We start from the raw sequence: 26,239 nt of genomic DNA, 5'->3' as shown, positions 1-26,239 counted from the left end.
GCTTTGGAAGTTGTGCATGACACAACACATCCCATCTGGAAACACACCCCGAGTGTGTTGGTTGGTTGGTTGGTTTGTGGTTTAACGCCGCACTCAGCAATATTCCAGCTATATGACGGCGGTCTGTAAATAATCGAGTCTGGACTAGACAATTCAGTGATTAATATCATGAGCATCGATCCACGCGATTGGGATCGATGACATGCATCAACCAAGTCAGCGAGCCTGACCACCCGATCCCGTTAGTCGCCTCTTACGACAAGCATACTCACCTTTTTCGGCAAGCATGGATTGCTGAAGATCTATTCTACCCCGGAATCTTCACGGGTCCCGAGTGTGTACCATCTCAGCATTTGTAAAGACTACTCTTGTTTAGAAATGAAATGACGTTGTCAAATAACGGATGACAGAGGAAAAACATGTAAAGAACAGCAGTTGTCATATACCAGTGATTATACCAAGAAGATTTCTAGGCTTTGGAATCTTCGACCATTATTTACGTCATACATTTGATGAAGGGTAAACAAGTGTTGCCAATATTGTTGTCGCTATATTGAGGAATTAAGATACATATGTAATTACAAGACATAAATAATATACCTTAATTACTAGATATTGATATGTCGTACATTTCATTCGCACATTAAAACACTTTGTTGTCGCTATATTGAGGAATTAAGATACATATGTAATTACAAGACACAAATAGTATACCTTAATTACTAGATATTGATATGTCGTACATTTCATTCGCACATTAAAACACTTTGTGTCGCTACATTGAGGAATTGTGATACATATGTAATTACAAGACATAAATAGTATACCTTAATTACTAGATATTGATATGTCGTACATTTCATTCGCACATTAAAACACTTTGTGTCGCTACATTGAGGAATTATGATACATATGTAATTACAAGACATAAATAGTATACCTTAATTACTAGATATTGATATGTCGTACATTTCATTCGCACATTAAAACGAGTAGTTTCAGTGTAAAATCGTACCCAAGGAGACAAGTGAAGGATCAGTTTTCAGTGAAGACTGATCCGAGACCATGGAAATGTCAAGGTTTACAAATATATTCAAATATTCTATACTAAAAGATACCGATAAAGACATGAAGTTTCTTATTAATCTGAGATTTAGCGATTAGCTCGTTCATGCAGGGGGTACCACAGTACCACCAACCAACACAATAACACAAAATCTGAGTGAAAACACAAGAGTGTATTAGCCACAGAGTGATGAATGTTTACAGTCAATTATAGAATGTTTACAATCACTTATAGATAATAAATATACAGATGTACACAGACTGGGTGTGTAAGTTGGGTTTAACGCGGCTTTCCAGTAATATCACGGCGTGTTAGCTTAACGTGGGAGGAAATCCCCACGTCAAATGCGAGAGGTGGTTCAAACGTTCTGAGCCTAACCACGAAGGATGTATGGTAAACCCTTAACAGTATAAGCATGTATTAAGTACAATTCTTTCCATTCTAACAGGCTGCATTTGAACCAAATACGCAACCATTTATCATTGTGAAAATAGGTTTTCTCTGTTAATGAAAATGGATAAAAAAACCAACAGCCATTGATGCGGACATGGTTTAGGGGATAATGATCCTTCCGCCACTATCAAGAGGTGGACAGCAGACTTCAAGAGGGGAAGAAAGAGCCGCAAAAGTGATCCAAGATCAGGTGGACCTTAAAGTGACACTACTATATAATTTGATAAAATAGATGACACGATCATGGATGATCGACGTCTCATCACAAGTCACATAGCTAATAAGTAGGCCGATAGGCATCTATCAGAAGGTTGTTGAGGAAATGAACGGGGCTCCGAGGCTTCTGACTCCTGGGCAGAAACACTGCAGAAAATTTGGGTCGTTTTGAAGCAGACCCAGCTGATGTAACTGTCGATGAGTGTTGGGTTCACCACTATGACTTAACAACAATCCAAGCTGTGGAAGCATCAAAGGTCTATGTGACCGAAGAAGGCGAAGTCTGTTCCATCAGCTGGTGAGGTGATAGCTTCCGTTTCAGGAAAGGTCAGACTATTAAGGGTCAATCTAATCAGGCAACTATGTGAAAATATCAAACATAAACGTCGTGGCAAACTCACTAAAAGTGCGCTGTTTCTCCAGGACAATGCACACATGTACAAATCTGTTGTCATGACTACAATGCATGAACCTGGATTTGAACTCATTAAACATCCTTCGTATTCACCAAATTTGGCAACGTCAGATATCAACCTCTTCCGAAACTTGGAGAAAGAACTGTCTGGTCTTAATTATGCAAATGATGATGACCTTATGATGGGAGAACTGTTTACACCAACATTGGAAGCCTTTCACACCCGTGGAATCCAGGTGCCAGCATCGTTGACAGTAGTGTATGGTCCATTGGTGGGGATGGGGGGGTGTTATGTTGGAAAATTATTAGCAATTACATGTAAATCCATCAACGCTCACATTAGGCTCAGAACCTTCCTCCCAATCCTTGTACATTTATACCACAGTACCTATTCACACACGATACAGTATATGTCTATCAGAATAAACTTGCCAATGTAAAACCATATATAAAGTAAAACAGGAATGACATAATCAATCTATTCACAACACAATTACAAAGAGAATTTCTAAAAATATAGAGATAAGAGAAAAAAAAATTACGAATGGGTTCGCATTTAGTACATGCAAAATTCAAGTCTTGAGAAGAAACAACTGTATCAAATGTCCAGCTAGAATGACCTATGAGACTCAATAAAGTACAATACATTACAGTAAAATATAAATTAAAACACGACATAAACTAACTAAAATACATCAACGCGAACACAGTTTACATTAATAGTTACATACCATCACTCCACAGCAAGCATTCATAACATACCTACACACAACATACATACACATACGCTGCATCAACGCCCCACCCTCACCGGACAAACGTACAATCACCTATACTTACAAAGCCTCCTTACATGCAAATGCGCCAAATGGTTCCGTACACATATGGACGTACGTGTATTGCCGTGGATGTTTAAAATAGTTATATATATCTTATACGAATCTGGGTGTTTAATTTAATTTAATTTTATTTGACAGAGGCACATGTGACTTAGTTTTTTTACCAGTGAAGTGATGAAGGATATAGTGGTAAACAAGTGAAGGTGTTTGAATTTGTTTTCATAATCTCTCATAATTCTGGATCTGTACTATGTCCAAACTGTGTAATCAAAGCCTTGCCTGTTAAAGGTACTGAAACGTGGTTTGCTAGTCAGGTGATACATATGATGTGTTTTGGGATTTGAGGGTGTTATTTAGTATCAGATGTCAGGATATTTCATTTTGAACCGACGGCGTACTTTTCACTACACCTAATCCCTAACTTGTGGTATTGTGAAATGTGTATTGTGAAATATGTCCAATGTTCCAATGGTTACAGTAGCATTATTTCTGTAGAGAATCTCACCTGAGTGTCTTTGATATGAAATATATTACCACAAGTCAATAAACATTTCTTGGCGAGTGAGATTTTATTTAGCATCCAAACTCATTCCAACACAAGTATCTCCTTTTCGGTAGTTAAGTTTTATAGGTTTACTGTTTCTGATTTCTGGGCACAATCTATCCTCAATACCCCATGCTTCTGTTGAGGGCCAACAGGATCGCTATCTTTTAATGTTAAATCTGGTTGATTTTTATATGATCCAATTCCTCATATAGTGGGTATCTTGCTTGCGCCGCTAGTTTGCCTTGTCCAGATGTGATCATTTACACACCGCCTCCGTGGTCTAGTGGATAGAGCGTCTGCCCGGAAAAAAAGGGTCGGTGGTTCGATCCCCGACCGCGTCACACCAAAAGACACAAAAGGACGGTACACGTTGTTGTCCTGTCTGGCGCTCGGCATTAATTAATGAGATAAAAGAAGCAAAACGGCGATAGAAAAAAAACATATTCTACACGCACGGAACCCAAAGGGCATATGCTGGAGTCATCAACCCACTATTGTAGCTTCACTCTTGTTTAGTTGAATCTTCATCGAGCCTTCTGGCTCACAGCCTCCGCAGTTCCCACCACATCGCAGATTAACCCTCCAAGCATCAACCCAGTCGACTGTTTGACTGGCACGCCAACCACTGGTAATCCAGGTTTGCTGGTGAACGAAAAAAGAGATGTCAAGTTTAGGACAAGGTGAAGAAAATAGACGTTTAAACACTTCATGAACATTCACGTGTGCAAACTGCTGACCTGTAGATTTTACATTCTCAAACAGTTTTGAGTCTTTTAAGCAATTGAAGTAGTTATGATGCTATTCAAAGATGACCCTGAAACATGCTGCCAGAAATAACTACAGTATTTGTGATGTGGCGATTTCTAATACTCTATCACTCAGTTACATATATATAAAGATATACATATAAAATATTAAGCTTGAAGGAAACTAAGAATATGTGTTAAATGCATTCATGTCATAAATAGTTCCTAAAGCGTTAAATTATACCAACTTTCACCGATTTAACGTGAGAAAGTCAGTGAGTTTGGTGGGTACTGAACTGAAAAAAGCATGAGGTGCCTGGACCACCAAACTCGTTACCAACATGTTATCATGTTGTACATGTAGTAGTGTATTTTGAAATCTAGAAATAAATTGAAATGTATGATTTCACCGAAGGATTCAGTTGAAATCCAGTTCCTGACAGATCGATACTGAAAGTTCCCTTTGGTGGACATGCTACGTTAGGTTGTTCCCCATAACAGTCGTAGGCGCCACCGTATGGCTTCAGTTTTGTTGTGCCATCCGCAAACGTCGTATCCGTCACTACCACAGTAAAATTCTGCAAATAGATGGAGTGAGTTTGGTGCAAGGTTGCTTTTAACAACGTTCCGATTATATGAAAAGCATAAACATAGTAAACAAACAAAGTTAGGGATCATGAACATTTTTTGGAATATTTTTATGAAATTGTGTACTCAGTCTTCACTACCAAAAATATTTACGATCCCCAACTTTATACATGACCGATTCATTCACGGTTGATTAACCTGCGTATGGTTGTCCCTGGTATTGCCCGTCATTCCGCCTGAAGAGCTACCCAAAGCTGGGCCAAGTTGGCGGGTGCTGGGTACCGCCCGAGAACATCACACAGATGCTCTATTGGGGACATGTTAGGGGACTTATACGACCCCAATGTCCGTATACCTTCTCGTCGGAGATAATCGGTGACGACTTGGGCATGATATAGTCTGGCACTTTAATCATACAGTTCAAATTTTCTGCCGATAATTCAAACGAATGGAACAGTGACGGGACGCAAAGTTTGGTCAGCGTTTCGTTGATCAGTCTAATGTCCATTCACAATAAACAAATCAGTTTCCCCAACAACGCGTACGTTTTCTGCTATCTGTGAATCGGAGGCAAAACCTTGATTCGTCTGTAATCGTGGCGCACAACCGCCCCTCGTGTTGCCTAGCCTACCCCAATCGTTGCCGACAATGGTAAACTGTTAGGGTCGACCACATCCTTAACAGGACGCCTTGACTTCAGGCTGTATGAGATGTTAAAATTCGCCTTCATGTTATTGTACGGATTTCTTTTGCTAACAGGAGCAGATTTGAATCTTTTGCAGTGCAATTAATTTAATGAGACGATCTTGTCTAGTTGTCGTCTTTTAGGCCTGCCACACCCAGGTCGCATTGCAACTCCACCCGTTTGACGGTACTTGTCCCACAGTCGAGAAAGTATACTTTTTGTGATATGCCCAACGTTCGGGCAAATTGGGATTTTGACATGCACTTTTCTATCGTAAACACAGTTCGCCATTTTGTGTGTTCACTGAGGAACTGTCACGGAGGCATTTTTGAGCTTGTGCTTACCTCAATGACATTAGTTATTGTCAGTTCCCCTACTGGCACACATACTTTGCCTTCTGTGTACACCTTCATCCCGGGCTGTTCACATGCAATAAGGGGGCACGGGTGACCCATTCGTCTAAGGCGCCGCGATTCGCTGTGCAGAGTTGCGTCCCTTGGGCACGCCAGAAACCTATGATTGTGGGTTCGAATCCCGGTTCGCCCCGATTGTTTCTAGGTTTGTTAGCACCATACCCGTGCTCGTGGGTTTCACCGAAGTGGTAAAAGTCTGAGACCTGCATCACTCCGGGCTTTCCTCCCACATTAAGCTGGCACGCCGCGATATAACTGTAATACTGTTAAAAGCGGCGTTAAACCCAACTCACTCACTCACTCACATGCAATATGCAATATGTTGGTATTGAAAGTGTATACATCAACAATACTAGAAATTCAAAATCATTGTTCCCTTACTTTGGTCGGTATAATTCCATACCTGTATGTCTATTCTTATCTTCTGGAAAGTTCTTGTTCCAGCAAACATCCTTTTTTCGACATTGGTCAAAGGAATCTCTCCGGCGCATTGGTTATTCTGGATATCAGGATAATAACCGCTGTTAGGTTTGGCCAAAGTTAAGAACTCTTGTGGGTTTGTCGACGTCATGTTGTAACAGTATATCCTCGCTCTTTGGTTCTCTCCAAGATAAAGCCAGAATTCGCCATCTGTACTAGAAATACCATTTTGTGTGACCGCTGCACAAGAGGTTGGCGCTGCTGAAATAGTTTACAAACAGAACCATTGATTTTACAGTTTAGCATTTCATTTTTGGTGACCCCACCTCCAAAATAACTACGTACATGTATATAATCCTGTTAGTTAATATTTTGTTCTTCTCCAGTAGAATTAGAAAAAGAGCCTACCCAGATTCCTCAAATTATTCCGTTATTTACGGAAATGTAAATATGACTATCGCATTCCATTGAAGTCGGATCGACTCACCAAACAAATGTCAAGTGGCAGAACATTAAGTTCTGCAATTCTGTGTAAAATATGTACAGGATAATACAGGTGACACACCACTTCATAAAGCAGCAGGACGGGGATCTACAGGGTGTGTTGAAGTGTCACTGGAGGCGGGAGCTAAAGTGAATGTACAGAATAATACAGGTGACACACCACTTCATAAAGCAGCAGGACGGGGATCTACAGAGTGTGTTGATGTGTTGCTGAAAGCGGGAGCTAAAGTGAATGTACAGAATATACAGGTGACACACCACTTCATAAAGAAGCAGGACGGGGATCTACAGAGTGTGTTGATGTGTTGCTGAAAGCGGGAGCTAAAGTGAATGTACAGAATAATACAGGTGACACACCGCTCCCAACAGCAGCAGGACGGGGATCTACAGAGTGTGTTGATGTGTTGCTGAAAGCGGGAGCTGATGTCAATGTACAGAATAATACAGGTGACACACCGCTCCCTACAGCAGCAGGACGGGGATCTACAGACTGTGTTGACTTGTTACTGAAGGTGGAAGCTAAAGTGAATGTAAAGAATAATACAGGTGACACACCGCTCCCAACAGCAGCAGGACGGGGATCTACAGAGTGTGTTGATGTGTTGCTGAAAGCGGGAGCTGATGTCAATGTACAGAATAATACAGGTGACACACCACTTCATACAGCAGCAGTACGGGGATCTACAGAGTGTGTTGATGTGTTGCTGAAAGCGGGAGCTGATGTGAATGTACAGAATAATACAGGTGACACACCGCTCCCTACAGCAGCAGGACGGGGATCTACAGACTGTGTTGACTTGTTACTGAAGGTGGAAGCTAAAGTGAATGTACAGAATAATACAGGTGACACACCGCTCCCTACAGCAGCAGGACGGGGATCTACAGAGTGTGTTGAAGTGTCACTGGAGGCTGGAGCTAAAGTGAATGTACACAATAATGCAGGTGACACACCACTTCATAAAGCAGCAGGACTTTTGTGGAGCCGTGAAGATCCAGGGTAGAATAGGTCTTCAGCAACCCATGCTTGCCGTAAAAGGCGACTAACGGGATCGGGTGGTCAGGCTCGCTGACTTGGTTGATACATGTCATCGTATCAAAATTGCGTTGATCGACGCTCATAATATTAATCACTGAATTGTCTGGTTCAGACTCGATTATGTACAGACCGCTGTCATATAGCTGGAATATTGCTGAGTGCGGCGTTAAACAACAAACAAACAAACCAAACAAACTTTTGTTTGTGTAATACCCTAGGCCTGTCACTAATGTTATACTGAATAAAAGCGTCAAACAAATAAATAATACTCATATCGGGGAATTTAATTCACTGATCATCCCATCACTGAGAAATATATTGCCAACTGTGTACGAAGTGTAGTTTCGCAACTAATTGTTCATGGCGTCACAAATGAGTTTATAGGACATGTTACAAACAATAGAGCTCATGTATCCTTATTTGCAATAAAATCTAAGAATTTACTCACAGCTGGGAATTACGACGTACGTGTTATTTGTCAATAAATTATGAAAGTATGTTTGCCCCAAAATATTATAAAGAATTTAATTGAAAATGGTATATTTCATCAAAAATTTGAATTAACATCTTAACATATAATTGAATCACGTGTGAATATTCATCGATCCCGGTTGTGTGGATCGCTACTTATGATATCAATCACTGGATTGTCTGGTCCAGACTCGATTATTTACACAGACCGCCGTCATATAGTTGGGATATTGCTGATTGCGACGTTAAACAACAAACAAACAAATAAAAGACATGTAAATATTGATCAATTCAAAAGATTTACTTGACGATATACAATCTCTTGAACAGGAAAGATTTTTAAACTTTGAAAAACGTTTGATTTTTCCAACCCTTACAAACCTATGAAAAATTGAATTAGAATTGATATTCTCAAACTAATACGTTTTTCTTATTTCCATGAAAGATGTTCGGAAATTTAATTGTGTTACATCGATTGACTGTGGATGTGGTCTAGTTGATTTGTTAAGACTGAAATTAACTCTACACAGATATTTTCGGATATCCAAATATGTGAGTTGCTTGATTTCCCTATTGGCAGTACAATTGTAAAATATGCTGATATGGCAATAAGACAAATAGTAGGTATATCTATGATTACTAAAGTAACTCTGCCCTCTCCCAGTTGATGTGTTTCTCTTTGCATTCGAATTTGTTTTTCGAACTCTTTTAGTTAAATGAAAGAGGAGACATGTTACAAAAGAGTTGAAGTAGAGGGGAATGTCCGAGTAACTCTCCATTCCTTAAAAATAATTGAGCAGAGGCCCCGCAGGGGCCGAGGCCCATAATTTTTAAGGAATGGAGAGTTACGAGGATATTCCCCTACTTAAAACTCATCTAAAACAAAATATTCTGTAGTTGAAAATATTTGAAAAATTCAAATGCTGCTTCAAGATAATGTACAGTTGACAAGGAACTCTCCATTCCTGAAAAATAATGGAGCGTTCAAACAATAGAATGACGTCACAGGTGTGTTTTAACTTCAGTTTCTGTTGAATAGATGTCACAATTTCTTTAAAAAATGCCAAGATAAATGTGTATCTTTGTCACGGTGAAGTGCTCCTGAGACCAGGGTGTCATAAATAAAAACAAAGAAATAATAGAAAACGGGTAACAAAAGCAAGGCAATCTAAAGGATCAAGGTCCCAAGTGACAGTGACAATGATCACTGATTAATAAACCAGAACACATATACAGTTGCTAAGCTACTGTATAACACATACCACAAAACTAAATCACCAAAATGCACAGAGACCCAATTAAGCGAGCTGTGACAAATAAAAAACAACAAAGAAAGAATAGAAAACGGGTAACAAAAGCAAGGCAATCTAAAGGATCAAGGTCCCAAGTGACAGTGACAATGATCACTGATTAATAAACCAGAACACATCTACAGTTGCTAAGCTACTGTATAACACATACCACAAAACTAAATCACCAAAATGCATAGAGACCCAATTAAGCGAGCTGTGACAAATAAAAACAAAACAAAGAAAGAATAGAAAACGGGTAACAAAAGCAAGGCATTCTAAAGGATCAAGGTCCCAAGTGACAGTGACAATGATCACTGATTAATAAACCAGAACACATATACAGTTGCTATGCTACTGTATAACACATACCACAAAACTAAATCACCAAAATGCATAGAGAGCCAATTAAGCGAGCTGTGACAATTAATCAATATGAATTAATGTCTGGACAATCCTTGGCGCACAGTCGCAAACGCGAACAGGAATAATTGGTTCTGGGACTGTGCTTGCTGAACAAAAACAGTTTGATGCAAATGTAGGGGATGCTATTGCTTCACCAGTTGACATACTATCTTCTGTAAAGTGTTATCAAGATGTATTACAGTGCGCTCGATCCAAAGTAGACTATGTTTTGGGGGCAGGACTATACTTGTCTCTGTGTAATAGGGAACTTAAGACTGGTAAAGTTGTAGGCTATAATGATAAAGTTGTTATTGCTTCTGATCAACAAAAACGAGGTATAAATTCAGATATTAACACTTAATTAATAATACAAACCATTACAGGCGCAACAGGAAAAGTAAAACCACAGTCATCTACAAAACCACGTGTTTCACAGTCACAATTGTCACGCCACATACTGCGACAAAAAATCAACAACATATTGATGAAAAAACAGTGCTTATAGTAGGTGGAGTCACGATTTGGATCTTTAGCATCTTTGAGTCTTTAGCGGCTACATACAACAGCCCAGCAATTGCTACTATCACTGCCCACAAGTGTTGACTAAGCCAAGTGGCGTTCTTGGCTAATAAATTAATAAATTAATAGAGCTATTATACCAGGAAGTGTAAACGTGGCTTTACCAGTGAGCTTTGCTAGTGCTTCTCCTAATGCCTTTAAGTGCATTTTTATCCACTCTTTTACATCGTCCTTATCACTAGGAGGCGTGCCACCGCCTCTACCACCAGTTAACGCGAGAGCTAAAGTTGATATAATAAATCCCAATGCGGTTAAAATACTGGTAATGGTTATCCCTGTTCTCTGAACAGTGTTTAATTTTTTTCAGCTAGTGTGGTATCATCGTTGAGGACTTGGTCAATAATTTCTCGAAATCGACTGATTTGTGAACAAAGTGCTTCTCTATTAGTGGAAGCTGCTTCCAAACAGGCTGATATTTCATCTTCTAAGTTATACAATCTTTCTGCAACATGGTGTCTACTGAATTAATCATCTGCCTGTGTAGGTTTTGGTTTCTCATAAGATATATGCTTGTCGTGTTCATCTAGCTTGGCTATATTATTGATGAGTGATGATTTGCAATTAGTTTGACTCCTACTGACCTTATCAGGGAGCTTGTTCAGAACATACATGTAGGTCATGCAATTGTAAAGAAGATCATGATTACAATTAGCGGTAATGATGTTTTGAGTATTGACGACAGTGATGTATACTTCTGTTACACGGATCTTTGGAGAAGAGCCAAAGAATGGGAAAACTTACAGCATCAAGGTATTGGTAATAAAAATGTAATGAGACTGCGTGTTGGTGATAATACCATCGTAGAAGATAAGGCTGTTGCTGATGTCGTAGGTATTCTGCTTGACTTTGAATTACTAGATAGTCACATGCCCTTCTGGCAAGCATCCCTAGGTGATAGGTTAGAATATGAACTCACTTTAATGACTACAGCAGAGTAATCAAAAACGTTGACATAGGTAGCCAATCCATTGTTAATATCTTACGTCAGTATGATATGATAACAGATCCTGAATTGGCCACACAAAATCGTAACCAGTATAGCGGAAGTTTAGCCATTTTGTACGATCGCCTTCTTCAGCACCGAAAGACTTCGAGGGACAAAAGTGATACAATGTGGAATATAAATCCAAAAGTGCCGCTAGTTCATTGAAGGGTATTTTAATGTTGTTCGAGGACCCTTCTGAATCATTTTCAAGAGATACTGAGGAGTTCTATAACCAAAAGATTACAAAAGTGTACAAGGGTGTGGCTAATGAACTATATAGTCAAGGCATGCAAACAGATTAACAGTGGGATGAGATTAAAAAAACTCCCTTCTGTAAGACGAGGCCCAGAAGTTATGGCAGTCACAAAAGATCTGGCTCTTGTTGATGTATCACTGGCTGAATTCCTTACCTCGAAGTATGCGCTATTGTTCGACATGCGAACCACAGCTAATGACCAAATACACGGTAATGAGCAGAGAATTGAGAGTGAGTGAGTGAGTATGGTTTTACGCCACTTTTAGCAATATTCCAGGAATATCATGGCAGGGGACAACAGAAATGGGCTTCACACATTGTACCCATGTCTGGAATCGAACCCGGCTCTTCGGCGTGATGAGCGGACGCTGTAACCACTAGGCTACACCGACCTCCCCCAGAGAATTGAGAATAGTTGTGAGGGTGTTACTATACAGATAACGAAGAAGGCTGAAACGGCTGGTAAATTAAACTAACATTTGTACATGATTATGGATGCTCAACTTAATATACAAAATGGAAGAATCGTGCAAGTGATCTATTAATAATGATCTTCTACCTAAAGAACCGTACTGCGCCATCATCTGTGGGCAAACAGGCTGCAGAAAAACAGATTTTATTCTAGATATTTTACAAAGTCATTATCACAATTGTTTCACCCATATTATTATTCTGTGCCAGACTATAAATGTTAATAAAACATACCTATCAAGAGATTGGGTAATGAAGGATCCCAAGGTGTACAAATTTGATCGTTTATGGGTATGCCACGAAAAATTCAAAGGAGAATCGACACTTTTCATAATAGATAACTCCAGTGCGAGTGAAGAACTTACCAAAAAGAAAGACATGCTTTCATATTTAGCATTCTCCGGACGACATATGGAGCATAGCGTTAGGGTACTTACTCAAAAATACAACTCTGTCCTGAAAGATCTCAGAGAGCAGACAAGGTGGGTTGCCCTGTTTCATTGCAAGGGCCGAGATTCATTCAGAGGAATGTCTACGTGAAAAAGATGTTATTTCTACCAATGTCGAGCGAGATAAAATCATCAAACTGCTAGCAGAAATGAAACACTCTAAACTAAAACTGACCAACCAGCTGCTTATGCAATTGCTAAGCAAATTTTAGCAACTGCTTAGCAACTGCTTAGCAACTGCTTAGCAACTGCTTAACAAATTTTAGCAACTGCTTAGCAACTGCTTAACAAGTTATAGCAACTGCTTAGCAAACTTTAGCAACTGCTAAGCAAAATTTAGCAACTGCTCAGCAAAATTTAGCAACTGCTCAGCAAAATATAGCGAAATGCGGTAAACTGAACACTAGCAGCCATTTATGTAATGATGTGGTTGGAAATCCTCATTCTTTTGCAACAGTTTCTTATTTTGGGATGTATTGGATATTTCATGTTTCATTTTGTTAGACTCAAATATCATCTTTAATGAGAGTTAAACCCTCATGAAATGTTATAAAACATGACTACTCCAGTTACAGACGGTAAAATGTTGGTAAATGCAGCATATCATTTAATATTTGTTAGGGGCTTAGCTATAGGCTATGCTCACATAGGTAAAATGATTGCTAAAGCACCACTACCCAAGCTAGATTGTAAAGGTTATGATATTGGTATGATGATCCTAGATGTAGGCCTAGCTATGGCTACTAAAGATATGCTAATCAAACAAGGGCTTATCCCAGAAGATATAATGAAATAATTAAACATTTGAATATTTATAAACATAGTATGGCATCAATTGCAATGATGGTTGGTTGAGCTATTGTAAATGCTCTAGCTTTTTGGGGGAGTATTTTTTTTATTCTCTACTGTGAGAGGAGAGGAGCAGAAACAACATAATAAAGCATTAGAACAACTTGAAACCACCCAGTCACAATGGGCCAGGAAAAGAATACAGAGGCTTGATTTTATTAATGATGAGCTGTGTTGGCAAAATCATTCATTTCAAACGTTAAAGGATGTTGAAACAGCCATGCATGAAAACTTCCTTGTTTACGGAAAGACACATGACCTAATTTGTACAAACCCACCACTCTCTTAGTTTTATACACCGCCAGAGGCTCAGATAGACCGCAATATAACATTTATTGTTGTGGGATTGTCATTGGTGGGTATAATTTGCTATATGCTTGTGACACGGTATTCAGAACCATGACGGGGCAGAGACTCGGCTGATTTGCATTTAGACAAATGATACGAGAGGTGTATTAACAGACATGATGTTAAACTGGTGAAGATGGGGAAACCACTAAACTGTAACAGGCGGTGTGTCGGCTTACACTGGGGGATTCATTCTTACTCAGTCAGACAGGGTACTGTTAACTACACAGTATGTATGCAGGATTGCGGTCAAATGTCATTACTGCTCATGCAAGACTCACGGCAAGATTAGAAACCAGATCATTTACAATTAACTAGAGGGATTACATCAATGAGAGGAATAGGCTGGGGAGAATCAGTGTTTAGATATATGTATAAAAACATTTAGAGATTTGTTTTATTTTCTGTATGCCATAACATCACAATGGTTTATGTCAGAGGGCTGAACAACGTGATCTACGTGGTGTTTCTCGGAGAATCTGAAGCTCGGAGAAGCTGAATTAATTACCTTACTCAGTTTTGAATACAACAATCCCCTCACTGTTAGAGAACTCAAAGCTCAAGCGAGAAACTTTACTGGATAATCAACCAGTTGTTACACAGTTAAGATTGTACCCACAGATCATGCCGTTGGTAAATATCTAAGAGTTTGGAAGATAGATATTAATTCCAACATGGATGTTAATAATGTTTAACCCATCATATCAAGCAAAATTAATGAGGAGTTAGATAAATTAAATAGTATATAATAGCAGCTAACAGTTCAAGTGTCATTAAGTAAAAATAACGAGGATGATAGCGTTGAATATACTGAAAACAAAAATTCAGATAGACCTCGCAAACTGATAAGGTTGAAAAGCTAAATAATTTAGCTATAAGTGTTTTCGGACATTTAAAAGGAACAGTTGTACACAGGTTGAGCCCTGCCCCAGAAAATACTCCCTGAATCAATTAATTTCTGTTCGGAAAAGAAGGGGAATATCATTATACATGGATAAAATGTTTAGTCAGGCTGTTATACGATCAGGCAACCCATAAGAAAAAGAAATATATCCACCAAAGATGTCTGCATGGATACAGCAGACAAGATATTTTAGAAGTGCATAAAGAAGATTGCAGAGGTGTTAGGCAGACTGCTATCAGGATAGATATGCCTGAAGAGGATAAAAATATATTAAATTTGGGCATTATTGTAATCAAATGCCAGTACCATACATAATTTATGCTGATTTCAAAGCACTTATGAAACGGATAGAAAATACTGAACACAGTACTGAATGTAGTTTTACATACAAAACTCAAGAACATACTCCTTGTGGGTTTGGATATATATACTGAACAATAAAAGTTCCTGTGACATTGAATAAGATGCAATGCAAAGTTATGTTTTTTTACCAAATCTGAAACAAGTTCGGTTTGCAACAGATAAAAGACTCCTGTAAGTGTTCAAATGGTTTAATTTGCCATACAGACTTCAGAAAAAGCATGATTTCATAAAAATACATGAACATGCCAAAATGTCAATTTACAAATCAATAGCGTGTGTGTCCACCTCTGGTTGCGATGCAAGCAACACATCTCCATCTCATGGAATGGACCAAACATCGCACAAAGTCCTGTGGGATATCTGTCCATATCTGCTGGAGCATGTTTCGAAGCTCCTGGAGTGTCCATCTCATCCCACATGTGCTCGATTGGTGAGAGATCAGGGGAGCGAGCCGGCCAGGGGATGACATTTGTGTTGTTTTGTTGAAGAGAATCCTGAACAAGTCGAGCAATATGAGGTCGGGCGTCGTCATTTTGAAAGGTAATGCCTGGGCCATGACGACGCAAAAATGGTAGAACAACAGGGCCAATGATCTCGTCGCGGTAGCGCTATCCATTGAGATTTCCCTCTCCCACTATCAAACGGGTCCTCTGTCTTGCTGTAATCCCACCCCATACCATAACGCTGCCGCCCCCCGAACTGATCTTCTTGACGTAACATTCACCTCGACGTCGGTACACTCGAATCCGTCCATCGCTGTGTCTGAGGTGAAAACGAGACTCGTCAGTGAATATAACTTGTACCCACTGCATGGCCGTCCAGCGTCGACGCTGTTTGCACCACTGTAGACGTGCTTGACGGTGGTTTCCTGTCAAAATGGGACGTCTTGCGGGTCTTCTGGCGAAAATCACTGCACATCTGAAGCAGCGAAGTATGGTTTGTGAAGATATTCGTCAAAGGCCAGGGATGCTTCTTGCAGTCACTGTTGCTGGCTGGAATCGATTTTGTAGGTGTGTGTTGTTTGAATCCAGTTGTCTTATCGATTATTGGTTACGCGTGGGCTGCCACTCCGAGGATAGTCTCATTCATCTGTTGCCAAGGTTGCCATAAACACCAAATGGCGTTTCTGTGGACGTTAAATTGTCTTGCAACATCACGTTGACTCAATCCTGCTTCAAGCATACCAATGGCTCGCAGACGCTGATTTTCGGACAGACGTGGCATTTCGTAATGTTGAATAAATTAGTAATTTTCTTGTTTTTCTTGTTGCTCAACAATGCATATGGAATCCTGTTAACGCATATGTTTTTATACCCATTCTTGGGTAGTGAAAAGCATGGGGCATGCATAAAAGTCAACTTTTGCATGGAATGCATGCTTTTCTGTAGCAGTTGCGTTGTTGTGACTTGATTCCATATATGTACTACAATACTGAAAACGAAACTTTACTTGTTTGAAAAATACACTAAAATATTGGTGTCACATGAACTTTTGTTGTTGAGTATTGTTGTAAGGTATGATGGGAAAACAAATGCGCCCGTGATTTACAGAGGTCCTGATGCAGCGGGAAAGTTCCTAGAATCTTCACAAAATGAAGAGAGAATAATCAGGGAACATTAATCACGTAAGAAACCCATGTGAATGACGAGAGATGATTGGAGGACCTATAAGAAGTTAACGAGTTGTCATGTTTGTATGACAAACCCCTGAATTGGGATTCTCTAAGAGATCATTGTCACGTCACGGGTAAGTACAGAGGAGCCGCGCATAATGAGTGTAACTTGAAACTTAGCATGAATTCTCAAACAATACAAATCCGCGTTGTGTTTCATTACCTTGGAGGATATGATTCTCATCTCCTCATCATGCAAGCTATCTCAAAGACTGATGGTGGTTTAACATGCAATCTTAATAATATGGAAAGATATATATCATTCTCGTTGACTAAAACTATACATTATACGGACAAGGATGGGAAAGCGAGAACAAAACAAACTAATGGACTTAGATTTATACATAGTGTACAGTTTCTGTTATCTTCCCTGGACAATTTAGCTCATGCAAACAATCCCGATGACTTTGCTATAACAAATCAATATACTGATTGTTTAACATGGCATTTGTTGCCAAGAAAAGGTGTATATCCTTACGAATATATGGATGATTGGTCCAGAATCGATTAAATTTAATTACCACCCGTTGAATCATTCTATAGTAACTTAACAGAATCGAAAATAAACGGTGCTGATGATAAACACGCTCTTAATGTGTGGGATAAATTAGGCTGCAAGAATTTAGGCGATTATCATGATCTGTACTTAAAAACTTATGTACTGTTACTCGCCGACATAAACTGAGGGCCAAAAGAAACGTTACCAACATTAACTGATTTGCCACTTTGAAACAAAGATGCCAACCTGTTCAAAAACAGTCAAGTACACATCTCACGAATACTGCCTTCATGTTCTCTGTCGTTCTTTGCACGTGCTTTGCGGATTTGAGGAGATATTGGGTTTTTTCAGCAATTTTTTAAACATTCTTTCCCAAATTATCATGCAATTTCCGGGTATAAATTATGCACGGATCTGTTCCATATCATTGGTTCTGATGTTTAACACCAACGGATATGCCAAGACTGACTGCTGTCCAGAGGGAGAGCGCAAATGGGAGCGACACAGAGAGCGGTTGCCAGTAACATGAACTGCTCCAAGATGACCATTACCAGACTGGTCGCACGTCTCCGACAGACTCGCAGAACCGCAGACAGACCACGGAGTGGCAGACCAAAGGTCACGACTCCGCAGGATGACCGCTTTTTACAGGTACTTCATCTGAGGAACAGATTTCTTACTGTGACGTCATTAGCTGCCAACAGCGTAGGACATCCGGTCAGCAGACAAATACTACGATGGGACCTGTTCATAAAACATGTAACATAGGGTTCGGCTGACAGCGAGTGTTTGAACAATCTATAAGTACGAAGTTTATTTCCATTTTGTAAACATCTATTATTCCACAATGCTGAATACCAAAGATATGCTCTTAACATTCCAGCAACAAGTGAACAATTGATTCAGGCTGATTGCATGATGGTACATAATAGCGCCAAGGGTCTTACACGAGACGTGCGGACGTCGGAGACGACAACCTCCCCAAGCTGTTCGGGCAAATGCTATACTACAGTATTGTTCTCCTTAAAATAGGGAAAACCCGATTAGCAAACTTACTACTGAAGCAATATTGGAGACGTAGAAGCATGAAAAAGTTTGCATACATCTATGAAATAACTTATATCAAATGAAAACATGACAAAAGTATGCGTTCTAGAGAATAAAATGTAAAGGCGACAAATTCACAAACGATACTTTAATCAACGCAAAGACACACAGCTGTGCCGGACGGACCCGAGCTGTCCCGACCGCCGGACAGTCAGACAGAAAGGAGTTGGGGAAGCGCTACGGTCACTTCTCCGGGACGACCTTAGTTTTACGACCCGGTGACAATCTTCACCTCACCTATCCACAAGAATTTTGGAAATCGAAGATATTAAAGAGAAACCCTATGCAAAGTCCTTTCTAGATCTGAGCATAGAAATTCAAAATGACAACAGCGTCAGCTCGACGAGACGGATCATTTCGACTTTTCAATCTTAAAGTTTGCTTAGTTGCTTAGGTACTTAGAAGCATATCCAGTTTATTCAAATTTGGTGGGAAAAGGCATTTTGCTTACAATCAAGATTTTCAATGAAGCTTTGACCATGAAAGGTCAGGTTGAGTAAATCCAGAAAAGTTATGGTAGACATTCTGATGGATTTACTCAATTTGACACGTCGCTTGCTTGTGTTTGTTTGTTGTTTAACGCTGCACCCAGCAATATTACAGCTATATGACGGCGATCTGTAAATTATCAAGTCTAGACCAGACAATCCAGTGTTTGACCTCATGAGCATCGATCCACGCAATTGGGATCGATGACATGCATCAACCAAGTCAGCGAGCCTGACCACCCGATCCCGTTAGTCGCCTCTTACGACATGCATGCTCGCCTTTTTCGGCAAGCATGGGTTGCTGAAGACCTATTCTACACCGGATCTTCAGCTTGTTTGTGACGGGTGCACTGGTTATGCATGATACGCTCACCTTTTCGCAAACACATGGTATTATCACCCCTTAATATTGATTCGCCAACACATGTCATGATATAGTCGAACGCATACAATGGACTTTCAGCAGAAATCTCGTATGATTATGGAAATGTTTTTTGTTGCTTTGCAGCTATGGATTTAATTAATTACTTATAATATGCTTTCGATATCACTTCGTAATATTTTGAGATCAGGTAAAATGTCATCGTGCATTAATTCCCCCTTTGCAACAATAGACTGGTTACGAAGTGTTAGATTACGTTTGGCTTTTTCTGAGTTGGGTTTAAATATTTAATGGTTAATGCAGTTGTTGGGAGGATTTGTTTGGGATCTAATTACAACCATCCCAATTATATTGAGTTTTATATATGTCATAGCACTATAAACATCACTGTGAGGAGACGATACTGTCAAAGCGATTTAGGGATGGCAGTATTGATTTGGGTATGTTGAATAAATAACGAGTGTGGGCAGATGTGTGGAGACGGGAGCCCAATCTAAATTGATGGCTAAAAGACACTTTACCACCTTATAATTGAAACTGCAAAAATTCAAAAGCACATGTTTAAACTTAATCAATGCAAAATGCAACGTGATGTCCTGTATCAGCATGACAACGCCAGACGCCATATAGCACGACCTTCTTTGCAGCCACTCCCCAGACTTGTCCCCCCATAAAACACCTCTGGGATGTCATGGATCGTCGCGTTCGACAGCGACCACATCATCCTGTCAACTGACAAGAACTGATCCAGGCCCTCTAAAGAGAATGGCGACGTGACTTCATCAGACAACTGACTTCTGTACGCAGGAGAGTTCGTGCGTCTCTTGTGGCGGAGGGTGGTCATACACGGTATCAATGTGACGTGTCATTGAAGTTGAGCGGTTTAAGATGTGTGTGCCCTTTGTCTTTACCTGGAAAGCTTGTGTTTGCTACCCACCTTTATTCAGGCAACTGTCATGCCAATATCGGATGCTGTATGACAATACTTTTAAATGCAGGATTTCGTTCTTGTCAATACATTTTACTTCATGTATCAATCTTTTGTGGGTTTTAAACTAGAGTGATTGAAAACTATGGTAAACTTTCTTTTGGGCGTCAGTTTAGATCATGCTTAACGTACTCGACATCTGTAACGAGTCTACAGTAGGAATGACCGCTGTTTATAAGGTTTTCCAACATACACCAAAAGGGACTAATTCACTAACTGGAAACGTTAGTTCTCGCACAGAAGCACAGCCGGGATAGCGGTTGGCTGTGTGCGTTTGAGAATGTTCAGATTAATCACGTTATGGCGACGAAGCAGCTGTCCATTTATTTTGTTATTATTCTCCAAATTGAATATAAACCGTCAAAAAGAAACGCATCTATACCCAGATCTTATAGCGTTGTTGATATAACTATTTGCAGCCATACTGTACTTTTCTCAGATACAATGTTTGGACTTCAGAATCATCTGAACACTCTGTCATCGTGATAAATGGACATTAAAAATGTTGTTAAAACTGAATTATTTGTCTTTAGAAAATATGGACCTCTGAAAAAATGTGAGCCTTAGAAATATAGTGAAAGAAATAGTATACAACAAATACGCGCACTGTACGAAATTTTAAGAACCATGAATAGTTTCGGTCATTTAACCTATGAAATGTTTTTCACAATATTCAACATGATATAATACCTATAATTGTGTATGGCTCTGACATTTGAGGTTTCAGGACGAATAAGTTTCAGACGAATGCAATACTGCTTGTAAAGTCTTGTTTTCACAAACTACACCTCATGTCATGGTGAATGGTGAGTGTGGTAGGTATCCATTTATTAATCATTCTTTTATTCTTAAATGTATTAAGTACAGGTTAACACTGATTGGCATGCCTCATTACCTTCTTACTAAAAAGACTTATGGAATGCTATACGTTTTAGATGTGTGAAAAATATTCTTGGGCAACTGGGCAATTAGTCGCTGTCATAACATTAAGAAAGAATGTGCACATTCTGGAACATATATATTGTTGAAGATGAAATCTATGTTATTATAAAATGTTCATTGTATATAGAGCTAAGAAAAAATGTTCCTAAAATATTCTATAACGGTACCTTCGAATCCTTCTGATGTGTGAAAAGCGAACATTTGTTGTAGCTAACTTAATGAAATTCTGTAAACATATGGTATTATTACGTTAACAGAAAACTAAAGATAAATTGCTCATTTTCAGCTGTACTTACTTTGCCTTTTCTGCTTTTGTGTGAAAAATGTATGTAAGCCAATGATCTTGAGTACAATAAACATATCTGAATTAAATTTAAATGTGTCTATATGAATTAATCACTTGGATTTACGCAAAGGAAGTTATCCGGAATTTCTTAGCTCTTCTTGCATTCAACAAATTATTAAAAAAACGAAACCTGAAGTGGAGGACTCATTTATCTGTAAAAGGGTATAAAAACTGTATAATTGTTATCACAATTTTCCCTTAAAGGCATATATTCGAGACTAATTATGTTCTGGCGTTGGAGTTTTGAATTTGGTACTAATGTATGTATCAGTTTTGCTTGTGTGTATAATTTTAGCTCTTTATCCGACCTTTCAAATCTAAAGAGATGACGCATGACTCACGTCGACACCTCACTGATGACCATGTTCCGTTGGGTAGACATGTCACACTACTTCCCTCCTGTAGAAAACCAGGATCGCACGTGTAGTTCATGGCGCTGCCAAAAGGGGTCTCTGCCAGAGGATTGGCTGTTGCTGGTAGTGTAGCGTTATCGATACCGGGGTGGTTCAGGCAACCTGACAATGATATTTATTCAAAAGCGTCAAGCAAACATTGTAAATATTTAGCTTGATTGACAATGTGTTTACCAGGCTCTTTTTCATCTGAAACAATCGACAATAAGGGATAGTTCCAAACATATTTATAATGTTGTTGATTAAAATGTTATGTATTTGATTCAACTCTAATTCGATGGCAATTTATTTGATGTCAGCCACCTGCGTCACCAATATACATGTATAAGCAAAACATATCCCGCATCCGGTCGGTCAAAGGAAAAATGTTTTATTGGTACAAAATAAACGAGTCAACATATTCTAATGAAGCTGAGGGGTTTTTTTTGACAAGAAACATATTTTCTTCAGCATATCTAATCCTGTCGTGTATTAATAGATGGGCTGAGAGTAAGTAAAACTATGCGAGTATAAAACTGGTGTTGCGTTTCTTTATTATGCGTGTGTGAATGCTGATAGAGACAACTTGGAGTAAGTGTCGTTAGACCAATCACTCCTTGACGGAGCCGAGCCGCGGCGGACAAGGCGAGTGGCAATGTCATGGCGTAATTGACCACAAGGACCAGGAACGGCAATACATTTAGTAACTGTATTAGGGTCGCACTGGACACCCGAAAGCAGTTACGACAGTAACAAAGGAACCCTTCGAGACGTCATGTCCTGTATGTTGATTGATTTACTGGACACTTACCGTCTCCAGCTATATACTGGGGTTTTAGGAAGATAACTAGCAGACTATTAGCAAGAGATAACCTCCACACATCTGCTACAAAAGGTTCCCTTGAGCTCACCTGTAATGATGCACTTGTGGTCTACTTTTGAGTTTTCTTGACATCTAGCATTGGGTGGACAGTCGTGGGAAGCACACACTCCTATGACACGCTGTGAAAACATGAACAAACATACACAGCTCACGCCTGCCTAATGGGAATATTAAACTACGAAACACACAAAAAAAATCACAACGGACATGAGTGTCTTGTACTTTGAGGTTTGTTATCGTTGATACCTATGAATCTAATCTGAAACAAAATATCTGACAAATTAAATTGTGGAGGCCTCCATTATGTAAAGAACCACTGACCATGTTAGCAACGTCATAGGGCAGAAGATAATGTTATAATTGAATTCTTATTTGAGGGAATATCAATAATTCGTAACACACTTTAACCTGACATTATGTCAGAGCTAATTGTAGTTATGCACCAAATATCAAGCTGTTTTTAAAAATAACTAATTACAGAATTAACATTTGCTACTATCCAATCTGTCTATTGGTCCAGTCGTCTAATGCGCCGCGATTCGCTGTGCAGAGTTGCGTCCCGTGGGCACGCCAGAAACCTATGATTGTGGGTTCGAATCCCGGTTCGCCCCGATTATGTTTCTAGGTTTGTCAGCACCATACCCGTGCTCGTGGGTTTCACCGAAGTGGTAAACGTCTGAGACCTGCATCACTTCGGGCTTTCCTCCCACATTAAGCTGACACGCCGTGATATAACTGGAATACTGTTAAAAGCGGCGTTAAACACAACTCACTCACTCACACTGGTATGTAACGCCATAATATAGAAGGGTGGACCGTGAGCAATAATCGACCTGTCATAAAACCCGGGAATTAATTTTCTTTTCATTTCATCCTTTTATTGTCTGTTTACATTCACTCACTCACTTTGAAGCATAACCATACCTGTGGCCAGTGACCAATGTCTGAGAAGACAGATGTTGTATCCGATTCCTTTTTTAAGTCACTTGAAGAACTGTTGTATGGTAATAAAGTGCACTCCCCACTTCCATGACTGAAGGCCCTACAGCGGCTCCGCAACAAACATTCCACAGCACACGTGATAAGACCGGAAGTCGCAGTCCGCAGAAAGTAAGGGGAGGTCACTCTTACACCGCGTTGTACTTGGTGCAGCATGTTGACGTCCGTGCATATCTGTGTCGCGGTGACAACGACCACCAGCAACAGCAGGAAATAGTACTGGTGTAGACGATTATCCTTCATCATGTCTGTGCGGTTTCAGGCAGACAACCTTACATGATTTCTGTTGATAAAATAATAATTTTAAGTACCAAAATCAAGTCAGTTTGGGTGTGTTCATGGAAGTGTACACGATTTAAAAGCCCTGGTTAAACAATGCGAACCTGCGAGGTCTTAAAATACTAAGATAACACATGGAAAATAAAATAGAAACACGAGTTAATTTTAAACAGTGAGAGTTCGGGGAAACTCCCAAAAGTGGTTCCGGCGAAAGTTCACACGATCAATTTCCCGTTTTTTTCACATCGCGTGAAGTTTTCTGACCGCGTACACAGGCGTGTGAAGTCGAAATATCACGTGACTACCCATTCGGCCAATCAACATGACAGAAAGAGTGTACGAAATTATTAAGCAGTGGAATCTTAAATAGGTGAGTAATGAACGGTTGTCTCTGATTTGTTACACTTGCAATTTGATACACACACTCATTAAGCATAAAATTGTAAAGGAGCTAACAAAAGATTAGCTGAGACTACCTAACCTGACAGTATGGTTGGGTGTTTGCTTGTGAGGGTGGTGGCTTGGGTGAGTGGGTGGATGGGTTGGTGGGTTGTCGGATGTGAGTTCATGGCGTTTTGAACAGTATGTAATTTATATCACGGTCTGATGTAGTTCGGCAGAGAGGACAAAAAACAAGAATTGGGGGATTTGTTTAAGTACACATTCTAGGTTATGAAATTGACTGATGACACTCTGTAATCTTTGGGCATTTTAAAATATTCAAGATGGCCGCCAAAATGGCCGCTAAAACATGAAAATATCTCTTCCGTGCTAATTGTATGGAATATGGGACTACTTTTGGTGCACATCACTATTGTTTTGCCTTCCACATATTGGAATATGTTTTTCTTAATAAAATAATTTGATTTGGAAATGTAATTAATAAAAAAATAGGCAATGTTGACTATGAAAACCCCCAAATCAGTATATATCGTTATATATATATATTTGTTATTAATATATTATTGAGTGTCAACTGGGATGCTTGTGAATTTTAAAAATTTATCCCCTAATTCTGGGTTGGGGGAAAATATTCATTTCTCTGCCGGACTAATGTGGGGTATTTATTTAAGATTGACGTGCCATGTTCCATGTACATTTTATATTCAATGTTAAGTGATGTTGAGATGTTGGGATGTTCATTGGAAGACATTAAATATGTTTGATATATCTTCATTCGGAACAGTGGGTGAGTGAGTGAGTATGGTTTTACGCCGCTCGTAGCAATATTTCAGCAATACCACGGCGGGGGACACAAGAAATGGGCTCACACATTGTACCCATGTCGGGAATCGAACCCGGGTCTTCGGCGTGACGAGCAAACGCTTTAACCACTAGGCTACCCGACCGCCCTCGGAACAGTGGAATCATTTAAAGTATATTTGTATGTACATAAAAAGATACCCTTTATTTCTGTCTGTTACCTTGGATCATTCCATGAAAATGTGCAGGTACAAGACAGAAGATTTGAGGTAAATGAACAATGTATTATTTGTAACTAATGGGTGATTACCATGTATAAATACATATATGAGACCGAGGAAGGATGAAAATGGCACTTACATTTCAATGATATAGTGTCAAGGAAAACTGACACAATTAAGCCTTGTGACGGCAGCCCTCTGTCTTCACTGCCACACAGGAAAGCGTTGCTGTCAGTGTCTGCAAATCATGCTGACTTGTTACGTCACAAATCAATAAAGTTGTCGGTAGTGTTTGTAAGTGAAAATTGATTCAGACAATTGGATACTTGACGATGCATTCAAACAATGAGACAAGTGGTCTTCTTGAGGGGAGAATAATGTAAGTAGTGCACCACCAATTAAATATTAATCGGGTACATCTGATATTAGGTTGGCTAGTGTTAGAACATGCACGTCAGTGACTGGCACAGTGAAACCTCACCAGTCCGGACACCGTTAATCCGAACAACCTTCAGGAGATGACATTACTCCGTTAATCGGA

General features: G+C 39.5%; 1 protein-coding gene across 1 annotated transcript; it reads right to left on the bottom strand.

The window, feature by feature from the left end:
• Nucleotides 1-1,326: 1,326 nt before the first annotated feature.
• On the bottom strand, nt 1,327-25,924 carry LOC124148771 (A disintegrin and metalloproteinase with thrombospondin motifs 9-like). Its single transcript, XM_046520061.2, has 7 exons — nt 25,838-25,924; nt 23,921-24,278; nt 23,025-23,115; nt 22,063-22,236; nt 6,372-6,649; nt 4,693-4,860; nt 1,327-4,178 (listed from the first exon to the last, which is right to left on the bottom strand). Exons 2-7 carry the CDS (start codon nt 24,239-24,241, stop codon nt 4,020-4,022), a joined length of 1,191 nt encoding a protein of 396 aa, XP_046376017.2. The 5' UTR covers nt 24,242-24,278; nt 25,838-25,924; the 3' UTR covers nt 1,327-4,019.
• Nucleotides 25,925-26,239: the final 315 nt, after the last annotated feature.

Source organism: Haliotis rufescens, unplaced genomic scaffold (genome assembly GCF_023055435.1).
Source record: "Haliotis rufescens isolate VD_foot unplaced genomic scaffold, xgHalRufe1.0.p SCAF_6, whole genome shotgun sequence".
Classification (NCBI taxonomy): domain Eukaryota; kingdom Metazoa; phylum Mollusca; class Gastropoda; order Lepetellida; family Haliotidae; genus Haliotis; species Haliotis rufescens.
This window is presented reverse-complemented; position numbering and strand designations above follow the sequence as displayed.

Coding starts and splice junctions, on each gene's coding strand:
- LOC124148771 (XM_046520061.2), bottom strand. CDS start 24,241: ATGATGAAGGATAATCGTCTACACCAGTACTATTTCCTGCTGTTGCTG. Junction 22,237..23,024: donor CCACAAGTGCATCATTACAG/GTGAGCTCAAGG, acceptor TATCATTGTCAG/GTTGCCTGAACCACCCCGGT. Junction 4,861..6,371: donor AGATAAGAATAGACATACAG/GTATGGAATTAT, acceptor ATCTATTTGCAG/AATTTTACTGTGGTAGTGAC.